General features: G+C 39.9%; 1 protein-coding gene across 2 annotated transcripts in view; it reads right to left on the bottom strand.

Annotated features, from left to right (window-relative positions):
* The window catches only part of nsl1 (non-specific lethal 1), a 180,283-nt gene that overhangs the window by 51,737 nt on the left and 116,365 nt on the right, over positions 1-12,181 (bottom strand). Inside the window, exons 5-6 of one of the 2 annotated variants that reach the window (XM_071696593.1) lie at positions 11,860-12,066; positions 5,570-5,602 (exon numbers count right to left, since the gene is read on the bottom strand). In XM_071696593.1, coding sequence (XP_071552694.1) covers positions 5,570-5,602; positions 11,860-12,066 — 240 coding nt within the window. The remainder of the gene's footprint in view (positions 1-5,569; positions 5,603-11,859; positions 12,067-12,181) is intronic. The other variant, XM_071696595.1, reaches the window with a different exon arrangement.

Genomic DNA, 12,181 nt, shown 5'->3' with positions numbered 1-12,181 from the left:
GCAGAAGAGGGTGTTTTGAAATGGTTTGGGCACATGGAGAGAATGAGTGAGGAAAGATTGACCAAGAGGATATATGTGTCGGAGGTGGAGGGAACGAGGAGAAGAGGGAGACCAAATTGGAGGTGGAAAGATGGAGTGAAAAAGATTTTGTGTGATCGGGGCCTGAACATGCAGGAGGGTGAAAGGAGGGCAAGGAATAGAGTGAATTGGAGCGATGTGGTATACAGGGGTTGACGTGCTGTCAGTGGATTGAATCAAGGCATGTGAAGCGTCTGGGGTAAACCATGGAAAGCTGTGTAGATATGTATATTTGCGTGTGTGGACGTATGTACATGTGTATGGGGGGGGGGTTGGGCCATTTCTTTCGTCTGTTTCCTTGCGCTACCTCGCAAACGCGGGAGACAGCGACAAAGTATAAAAAAAAAAAAAAAAAAAAAAAAAAATATATATATATATTATCCCTGGGGATAGGGGATTAAGAATACTTCCCACGTATTCCCTGCGTGTCGTAGAAAGCGACAAAAAGGGGAGGGAGCGGGGGGCTGGAAATTCTCCCCTCTCGTTTTTTTTTTTTTAATTTTCCAAAAGAAGGAACAGAGGGGGCCAGGTGAGGATATTCCAAAAAAGGCCCAGTCCTCTGTTCTAGACGATACCTTGCTAACGCGGGAAATGGCAAATAGTTTAAAAGAAAGAAAAAAGATATATATATATATATCATACTTTGTCGCTGTCTCCTGCGTTAACGAGGTAGCGCAAGGAAACAACCGAAAGAATGGCCCAACCCACCCACATACACATGTATATACATACACGTCTACATATGCACATATACATACCTATAAATCTCTACATATACATATATATACACACACAGACATATACATATATACTCATGTACATAATTCATACTGTCTGCCCTAATTTATTCCCGTCGCCACCCAGCCACACATGAAATGACAACTCCCTCCCCCCGCATGTGCGTGAGGTAGCACTAGGAAAAGACAACAAAGGCCACATTCGTCCCACTCAGTCTCTAACTGTCATGTATAATGAACCGAAACCACAGCTGCCTTTCCACATCCAGGTCCCACACACCTTTCCATGGTTTCCCCCAGCCACTTCACATGCCCTGGTTCAATCCATTGACAGCACGTCGACCCTGGTATACCACATCGTTCCAATTCACTCTATTCCTTGCACGCCTTTCCCCCTCCTGCATGTTCAGGCTCCGATCACTCAAAATCTTTTTCACTCCATCCATCTGCCTCCAATTTGGTCTCCCACTTCTTGTTCCCTCCACCTCTGACACATATATCCTCCTTGTCAATCTTTCCTCACTCATTCTCTCCATGTGACCAAACCATTTCAAAACACCCTCTTCTGCTCTCTCAACCACACTCTTTTTATTACCACACATCTCTCTCACCCTTTCATTACTTACTCGATCAAACCACCTCACACCACATATTGTCCTCAAACATCTCATTTCCAGCACATCTACCCTCCCACGCACAACTCTATCTATAGCCCATGCCTCACAACCATATAACATTGTGGAAAAAAGGCCACTATCTGAGAAGACATAGATGGATATGCTTGAAGGTATGGTAGTCCTGATGTTGCTGTATGGATGCAAGGCATGGGCTATAGATGAAACTGTACAGAAGTGCATGAATGCATTCGAAATGAAATGTCTGAGGATAACACATGGTGTGAGGAGGAGTGAACAATTAAGAAATGATGGGGTAAGAGAAAAAAATGGTAATAAGAATACAGTTGAGAGAGTTGAAGAGGGCATGCTGAAATGGTATGGACACATGGAGAGAATAAGTGAAGAGAAGCTGAAAAAGAGGAAATATGAGATGAAAGTGGAGGGGACAAGGAGGAAAAGGAGATCAAATTGGAGATGGAAGGATGGACATGATAAGATTTTGAGTGTTACAAGACTGAAAATGCATTAGCATGAAAGGCGTTGACAGGATACAATGAAATGGAGCTAAGTGTACATGAGGGCAATGTGCTTTCATAGGTTAAACCACAGCACATGAAGCAACCAGAAAAAACACAGAAAGGTCTGTGGGACCTGGTTGAGGAAAGGGGGCTGAGGTTTACATGCATTACAAATGACAGCAAGAAAACAGATTATAGAGAACGAGGTCTTTTCTGTGTCTGTTCCTGGCACCACCTGTCTAATGCAGGAAAAGGTAAAGAAGCATGAGGATAGAAAATCATATGTAAGAAAATATGTAACATGGAAAAACATCAATTATCCCAGAACTGCCACCTGTCTGCCTCAATACATTCCCATAAAAAACCCTACCTCACCAATGAAGGAGTCAGTGCGCATACTATTTTTTTTCTCTAGACTGATCAACGTTATACATATACACCCCCTCCCCAAAATACATCTCAGTTCTGTTCTGAGTGACCAGTTGGATCTCACAATTGATGTAAGTTCAACACGTCAGCACAGCACGTACAATTCATACACCAGTGCAGCATTCTTTTATCCTACTCAATTTCTATCATGATCATCTCATTTTTCATTAATTAACTAACTTTATTACATGATTCTGTAGTTTCTTTCTATCTTTTCTTTAACATTCTTTCGTTCATATCATATTCATACTTTATTTAATCATTTTATCATACTTAATTCCTGTTTCCCGCATCAGCAAGGTAGTGCCAGGAAACGGATGAAGAATGGCCCATCTACTCATATACACATATATATACATAAATGCCCATACTTGCACATATACAAACATATGAATATCAACATGTACACATATACATACACAGACATATACATATTTACAAAGTACATATTCATACTTGCTTGCCTTTATCCATTCCTGGCACTACCCCACCCCACAGGAAACAGCATCGCTACCCCCTGCTTACGCTAGGTAGTGCCTGGAAAACATACAAAAAAGGGCCACATTCATTCAAACTCAGTCTCTAGCTGTCATGTGTAATGCAACGATACCACAGCTACATATCCATATCCAGGCCTCATAGACCTTTTCTTGGTTTACCCCCAGAAACTTCACATGCCCTGGTTCAGTACACTGACAGCACAATGACCCCAGTATACCACATCGTTCCAATTCACTTTATTCCTTGCACACCTTTCACTCTCCCATATCTTCAGGCTCTGATCGCTCGAAATCCTTTTTACTCCATCCTTCCACCTCCAATTTGGTCTCCCACTTCTAGTTCCCTCCAATTTTGACACATATCCTCTATTGTCAATCTTTCCTTATTCATTCTCTCCAAATGTCTAAACCATTTCAATACACCCTCTTCTGCTCTCTCAACCACTCTTTCTTTATTTCTACGCATCTCTCTTACCCTTTCATTACTTAATCAAACCACCTCACACCACATATTGTCCTCAAACATTTCATTTCCACCACATCCACCCTCCTCTGTACACCCTATCTATAGCCCATGCCTTGCAACCACACAATATTGTTGGAACTACTATTCTTACTATACTATTCAAACATACCCATTTTTGCTCTCTGAGATAACATTCTCTCCTTCTACACATTCTTCATCACTCCCAGAACCTTCTCCCTGCCCCCCATGACTCACTTCCGCTTCCATGGTTCTTTTCAATGCTATGTCCACTCCCAGATATCTTTAGTCCATATTTCGTCTTTTCATTCATATTTTTGTCTGATTGTATGCAAAGATGGTCGTACGTTGCAAAGGTTTACTGAGGAAAGCCTGTATTCTGAGTTCTTTCTACTGTGGACTTTTATCTCTGATGAAGAGTGCAATTTACAGGTAAAAATTTTCAAATCATGCTCACATTGCTACAAAAGTCTCTGTGAGTGAACTTTCTCCACAAACAAGAGCACATTCGCAGGTATCTCATGGTGAAGCTGCCCTTTGAACCAAAAACAGGGGTTACTTGCTTACCATGGTATTATGAAATGCAGCTTTGAGTATACACTCTTAACCCTTATATGTCTTGAGTATTACTTTCCAATCCTGAAAATTTGTCTTTTACAAGTTGTAAGAAAAATGTATCTAACTTTACAATTTCAAAGATATATTTCAGACATATAACAAGGAAAAAATCAATCAATTCAGAAGTATATCCTATCTGCAACTTTCAAGCAAATAATGTGTAGTAGTTTTGCATATGGTCCAGCACATGTTTGAAACAGGGAGTAAAGCCAGTGTCAAGTTAGCTGCCAATGCACATTTTATCACTTCCCTGCACCAAAAGATATATTATTGTTATCATCTCATACAAGAAATCTTTTCTTGCTATAATCGATTTGGTTCAATTGATAATGATAACTTTTTCATATCTGATAATTCCAAGCAATATCAGTCAGTCAGATGCAATGTTGTTAAGTTCAGGTGGATGCTGGCAACACTATCTCCACTTTTGTGAGAAAATCCTCTGCCTAATTTTGGTCAAAATTCAATACAGAAAGAGTCAGTGTTTACAAATATCACAGGTCACCATCATCATATGATTGTCTGTATAGTCTCTTACATCTAACAAAAAAAAAATCTATTTCCAGAAAACTCTTGAAAATATTCTCTCACTAGCATGGCTATATGTCTAACTGTGGGGAGAAATTATTGCACACTGCCATCTCAGTCATCACCCAGGCTCTGCAAGCACCCTTGATATTGAGGCACAACACTTGATGCATAAATATCCATCTTAAAGCACTGCTCAATTCACATATATACCAATCTGAAGTTGTTATGGGTTTAAATAATGTATTCCACTTCAACATCCACGGTATCTTTTTTCTGCAAACTCAGCAAGAGTCTCACAGTGGCAGGTTGCTTCAGACCCAGCCTGGCAGGATCCAATGCAGCAGTGACATGAAGATTCACAGTGTGATACATGAGTGAGATCATTGCATCACCCGGTCCTTGTCAGTCTTGCTTTCCCTGCATTTTTTCTTACTGTGACTCCAAATCAGTGGCATATTTAGGATTTGGGGGCCCTGGAGCCAAATTTTTCTTCATCCCTTCTCCTTATACAAGGGTGCATCAAGTTCTCAAGAATTTACATTTATCATGGTAAAATAAGCTAGCTTACAACACAAGAACTCCCCATGACTGGAAAGTGAAAAGGCATTGATACATTAGAGAATGTCGGATCTCCTCATTTTCAGGGCCTCCCAGGCACCAGAGATAATTCAAGGAAAGGTAGATCCTTTTACTTTCTAGCCCTACAGGAATCTGTGCCCCTGGGATGAATTAAGGAGTTACATATTCTCATTTTCAAAGCCTTTGTAAGCTATCATGCCCTGAGATTGTTTAAGGAAAATCAGATTTTCTCATTTTTGAGGCCCCTCCCCAAAGCTTCAGGCCCATGGGCCCCAGCTAACCCCCTTTATATGCCACTACTCTTGCCACGTGAGGAACTCTACTAGTGATCTCGATACCATACAAGGTTTTGATAACTTTAAATCCTGCTGGTTTTTGCCCTTGGATACAGCTTCTCAGCAAAGAGCTAGTGATGCGAGAGATGCTACCCCAAGGAGGGCTAGGAAAGTGACATCTTTAGAGCAAAAAGTGGACTTACTTGATCGCCTTGCACGTGGTGAAAGTCCAGCATCTGTTGGGAGACATTTTGGTGTTAGTTAGTCAACAGTACGAACCATACAGGAACATGAGACAGCGATAAGTGACAGTATTGCAGCGCACAAGAAAGTGCGAATGTGACCTACATGCCCTGGGATCCATTCGTAAATAAACTTAAAAAAAGCCCTTTATCTCTGAACTGATGATCAGACAAAAAGAAAAGTGCCTCTAAGAAGAAAGATGATAAAAAGAGAAAAGTGCCCCCAAGTAGTCAGATGATATGTGATACAAAGTTATTTTTGAAGTAAAAATATGCTCATCTGTGTCCTCAAAGTGTTCATTGTAAGACTGAGATATGTCTCTCAAGGGTCTATATGTCTATATCTCTGATTCCCATTGCCTTTGGGAACTCCCTCAAGGGGCAGGCCGCAGCAAAAGAGTCTCCATAATTGGTGAACACCAAAGCCACTTCTTAGCCTTTAGTGCCTCACCTTCAACAGCCCACTACCAGAGGGTACCTCAAGCACAGTCTTTCCTAAGCTCCTACCTAATGTTCCTACCTACTTCTTCTACTTAATGTTCTAACTAATGTTCTTGCCAAGTGTTCCAACCTTCTACTTCTGCCTAAAGATCCCATCTAATGTTCCTATTTCCTAATTCTACCAAATGTTTCTATCTAATACTCCCGTCTAATCTATATACTGACTACTTTTATCTACTGCTCCTACACTTTTGCCAAAGGGCAGGGTTTGGGCTAGCACATAGGACTCACTGCAGGAAAATAAACAGTTACTATGAATCAGTTGTGTGAGTTAAGTGTTGTAAAGTGCTATGTGTGACACAGAGAGACTGAATCTATAATGACAGAGAGACTATGAACAAGTTGTGTGAGTTAAGTACTTAGTTCTAAAGTTACGTGTGACAGAGGGAGATTGAATGCATAAAGACAGAATGCCAGCAGTCTAATTGTGGGCGACGCAGAAAGAGAAGACTGTTACCTGGGTCACAGGAATGCAATGCAACTTGATAACTGCTGAAGTGCTGGCTCACTAAACAGCCGTCACTAACTATCTCAACACCCAGGTGGGTAGAACAGGTCACACCCACTTACCCCACATTTCCCATAAGCTTGGTACAGTAACAACTGCAGTTTTGACAGCACATGCTATCTTCCACGAATGTAACCCCCACAGTTGCTGAGGCATCCCTGAACTCAATAACCATTCCATATTATGCATTCATCTACTCCTGTTTCTAATTAAGCAGAAGGTGAAGCAGCTGTAGTTTCTAAAAATTCTTTGATATTAACAGAATTCTTTTTCGTGATATTTCTCACTGTTTTTACTGAAAGTGTACCTTAACAATGTCAAAACCCCATTTGCCAGTTTCAAAACATTTTATTACATTCAATTTCATTCTAAGGCTACTGCTTTCCTCAATTCTTTTACCAAGTAGTTTCAGAGGCACTACTCTTTCTTTTGTCAGCTATAATAAACAGAGTTTAAGGCAAATAAAAAAAATCATGCAACTAGAATGGAAGTGAGGGAAAACTGATGATGTTCAATGCATCAAGAGATGTAGCAACACTGTGTAACATCACCACATCTCTAAAGGAAACAACAGAACTTCAAAGGACAAAAACTTCAATCAAAGACAAGTTATACTTGTTTAGAAATGCATTAACTTTAGTCCTAAAGCAAATAAAGGTAATGCTTAGTTTTCAGTATCTTGGCATCAAAATCCTCCAAATAATGGCTAATATTAGGCTTTTTCTCCCAACTTTCCTGTGAAAGATTACAGGTTTTACCCTTGCTCTTCACACTGTATATCAATGGTTAATGGTCCTTCCAGAGGTTGTGGTGTTTCCCCATCATTCCTAAGCAAAACATCTTGCTTTTCAATGAAGGAATATCCTCATTTTTATTTCCAATTTTCTATTCACCACCAAAAAATGCAGCAGCATTCCAACAAATGGTTAATGAAGTAGAGCATAAAATATGTGAACTTTTGAAGATAAGGAAAAGACACAACAGACTAAAATATGACATCATATTGCTGAAATAACTTACAAAAATCGCTAGTGAAAGAAACCTTGTCTGACCTAACGTAATGCCAAACCTATCATGGATAATCTATCTATATATACATATATATATATATATATATATATATATATATATATATATATATATATATATATATATATATATTTTTTTTTTTTTTTTTTTTTATACTTCGTCGCTGTCTCCCGCGTTTGCGAGGTAGCGCAAGGAAACAGACAAAAGAAATGGCCCAACCCCCCCCCCCCCATACACATGTATATACATACGTCCACACACGCAAATATACATACCTACACAGCTTTCCATGGTTTACCCCAGACGCTTCACATGCCTTGATTCAATCCACTGACAGCACGTCAACCCCGGTATACCACATCGCTCCAATTCACTCTATTCCTTGCCCTCCTTTCACCCTCCTGCATGTTCAGGCCCCGATCACACAAAATCTTTTTCACTCCATCTTTCCACCTCCAATTTGGTCTCCCTCTTCTCCTCGTTCCCTCCACCTCCGACACATATATCCTCTTGGTCAATCTTTCCTCACTCATTCTCACCATGTGCCCAAACCACTTCAAAACACCCTCTTCTGCTCTCTCAACAACGCTCTTTTTATTTCCACACATCTCTCTTACCCTTACGTTACTCACTCGATCAAACCACCTCACACCACACATTGTCCTCAAACATCTCATTTCCAGCACATCCACCCTCCTGCGCACAACTCTATCCATAGCCCATGCCTCGCAACCATACAACATTGTTGGAACCACTATTCCTTCAAACATACCCATTTTTGCTTTCCGAGATAATGTTCTCGACTTCCACACATTCTTCAAGGCTCCCAGGATTTTTGCCCCCTCCCCCACCCTACGATCCACTTCCGCTTCCATGGTTCCATCCGCTGCCAGATCCACTCCCAGATATCTAAAACACTTTACTTCTTCCAGTTTTTCTCCATTCAAACTTACCTCCCAATTGACTTGACCCTCAGCCCTACTGTACCTAATAACCTTGCTCTTATTCACATTTACTCTTAACTTTCTTCTTTCACACACTTTACCAAACTCAGTCATCAGCTTCTGCAGTTTCTCATCACCAATCTATGCCTAATTCAACAGGCTGAATCAGGTGTGGAATCCAATACAACACTCATCCCCCTTCCCCCTTTTTCTAACATCATCATGTCCTAACGTGATGCATTCTTTGTGGTCTTCTACACCCACAGCCATGGTTGGGCCCAGTCATTATGTAAAAAAAAAAAAAATTGTTTACACTTACCAAAGCGCAGCTTACTTTTTAATTCTACACACCAAGTTGATCTGTCAAGTGATACCAAGGTCTCCATTCACACCACTTTCATATTTAGAATACTTCTAATGCATTCAGTCCTCAATAATTCTTTTAACCTCTTCATCAGAAACACCCCTAGACCTAATTAAATTTCTCGTTATTTCAATCTATCTCTTCCATGGCCTAACCATAATGTAAAAACAAATCATATGAACAGATGAGGGGAGCAAATAAATTTGCATTTACATTAAAACTGCCTTCAAGTTATAAAAAATAACATGTTCAAAGACATATCTTACTAATGATGGTGGTTTTGCCTGTGTCATTCCATGCAAAACAATACATGACAGTTTTAGTCTTTGAGTAACAAGCACCATACCTAGAACAGCCAACACTATATCTAGAAATGAAACCAAACCTAGAGCAACTGGCACTATACCTAGAACACCCAGCACCAGACCCAGAACAACCACAGTCATATCTAAAACATCCAACATTGAACAAACATCCAACATTTAGCCCAAAATAACCAGCAGCATCCCAAGAACAACTGGCACCATACCTAGAGCAAATATGTAGAGGCATGTATATGTGGGTTGGTTGGGCCATTCTTTCGTCTGTTTCCTTGTGCTACCTCACTAAAGTGGGAGACAGTGACTGAGTATAATAAACAAAAACAAAAAAATAGAACAACCTGTGTTATGCCAAGAATACCTGGCACTCTACCTAGACTGGAACCATACTTAAAACAACCAGCACCATACATAAAAAAATAAATGTCACCCGTAAAACATCCAGCACCATATCTTACATATTCCACTTTCCAAAGATGCTAATACACTGTGCATAATGTTATTTTACCTAAGCTTGCCTTATATGCATCTTATAATGATTTTGAATGCACTCTAACCTCACAGCTTGAACCCTGACCAAGCTGCCCAGCTGACACTTAGCTCTTTCAGACTGTTAGGGATTGTGACCCAAACACCCAAGTAATACCATATCCTGACTGTTCTTGCAAACTTTGCAGCAACAAGTCCATGCCATTTTAAATTTCTGCACACAACAGCCCACAAAATTTCAACTGGCTCTGGGCCGAGATCTAAACACGCTAAACACGGTCTTACTGTATTTATCATCAAATCAATAACAGAGCTAGTATTCTAGTCTTTCATAACTACCATGCTAACAGGAACCTATTTTAGATCGCAGAATGGGAGACATGCTTTCCAAGATTGTTCACTGAAAATTAAGCACAACACATTTCTCCCAACTGCATTCCAGAGAGTACAGCCTATGTACCATCAGCTGTTTCCAGTCGCTTAGATTTATAACAGTGTTAATATTGGATGTAAAAGAACTCGGTACATTTTTTTCAACCCTACTGATAGTGTCACTGTGATTTTTTAATGTTCTTCCAAAACTTGAGGGAATTCATTTCTGTTTGGTATTCTGTAAAGTTTTTCTTCATTACAGTGCATTATTTCACCAATGTCCTACAACACCACCAGTAATTTGTAGTTTTTCAGTGTGTCTTCCCACTCCTCCAGTCATACCAATTTCATGAAATTTCTGGAATATGACTGCATGGTAAAACAGGTCAAATGTTTTTGCATATTCTTGCTCTCCAGTGCCTATTTACAGTACTGCACAGTTCCAGCAACATAGAAAGGCATGATTTTCCCAGCATGAAACCATGCTGCCTTAGTGATTCTACAGAATTAGGCAACTTGTGTAAATCTTGGGACTCTCAAAAACAACTATGTTTTGTGTTATGTCATTGCTATCAGCTAGTAACTTCAAGACTGCTTTGCTTACTCCTCTTTGTGTGTGAGGGACTATCTAAGTCAGTCTCAAACTTTCTGAGGTCATGCCAGAGTCAAGCTCTTTTCCAAGATGATATTCAGTGCCCATAATAATAGCATTCTACAATTCTTTAGAGAGTGAGTTCCAAAACTTTGGTCTCTCAGCAAGATTTGTGTACATGCTGTCAATGACTCCTTCAAAGTCCTAAGATATAGTGGCAACATCATTCATATCTATCTACTATACTTGATTGCCATTTCCCATGTCAACAGGGTAGCACCAGGAAACAGATGAAGAATGGCCCATCCACTCATACACATATATATATATATATATATATATAAACACCCATACACGCAGATATAAACATATACACGTATCAACATATATATACACATATATACACATGTACATATTCATACGTGCTTGCCTTCATCCATTTCTGGCACTATCCCTCTCCACAGGAAACAGCATCGCTAGCCCCAGCTTCAGCGAGGTAGCACCAGGAAAATAGACAAAAAGGGCTACATTCACTTACACTCAGTCTCTAGCTGTCATGTGTATTGCATCAAAACCACAGCTCCTTATCCACATCCAGGCCCCCAAGACCTTTCCATGGTATACCCCAGACATTTCACATGCCCTGGTTCAGTCCATTGACAGCACATTAACCCCGGTACACCACATCGTTCCAATTCACTCTATTCCTTGTATGCCTCTCACGCTGTTTCTCATGACTAGTAATACTGACCATCACCTTGAATCTCATTTGACAGTCTAGAGGGAGGCTACTACACCATCATTATCACCTGCCATCAGAGATCCCTTATTCTTGATTTACACTTCAACACCAAAACCATACTAAGCCCATCCAAGCTTATCAAAACTGTTAAAAGAAAAGCCCCAACCCAACCAAAGCAAGACGAGTAAATACAAATGAAAAAAATTCCCAAATTCACGAACATAGCATCAGAATTTTCAAAGTTTGAGCTGGAACAACTTAACAAAGTGAGTAACAGATCAACTGACAGTGTGCAATGGTGATTTCTCAAGTTGTGCTTGCAATACCCTGAGAACATAATTCAAAGTATGGTAAACAAAAGAGCTATTGCAATAATACACTGTCACTCACTTAAAGTTATTCTTCCTTTTCCTTCTTTCTTATGCTTTTTATAATCTTTTTTCCGGTCCTTATCCTTCTTCTTTTTCTTCTCCACATGAGAGGTTTCCCTGTTAGTTCGGGTCACAGGAAGTGGCTGAATAGTCTTGGCTGTAAGAATCTGACGTTGCCAATCAGTTGTTTTCAGCATGGCATCAAATCTTTCTGACAGGGATACATCTGAAAGACAACGCTTTTCTTCTTAGGGATTCTTTACCAGTTAATATTTTCAGTTTTAACATTTCATAACTGCAAAATCATAACCATAAATATCAACTACTTAAAATCAAATAGT

The sequence above is a fragment of the Panulirus ornatus genome, chromosome 59 (assembly GCF_036320965.1).
Source record: "Panulirus ornatus isolate Po-2019 chromosome 59, ASM3632096v1, whole genome shotgun sequence".
Classification (NCBI taxonomy): domain Eukaryota; kingdom Metazoa; phylum Arthropoda; class Malacostraca; order Decapoda; family Palinuridae; genus Panulirus; species Panulirus ornatus.
Note: the sequence above shows the minus strand (reverse complement) of the source record. Positions and strands in the feature narration are given on the sequence as shown.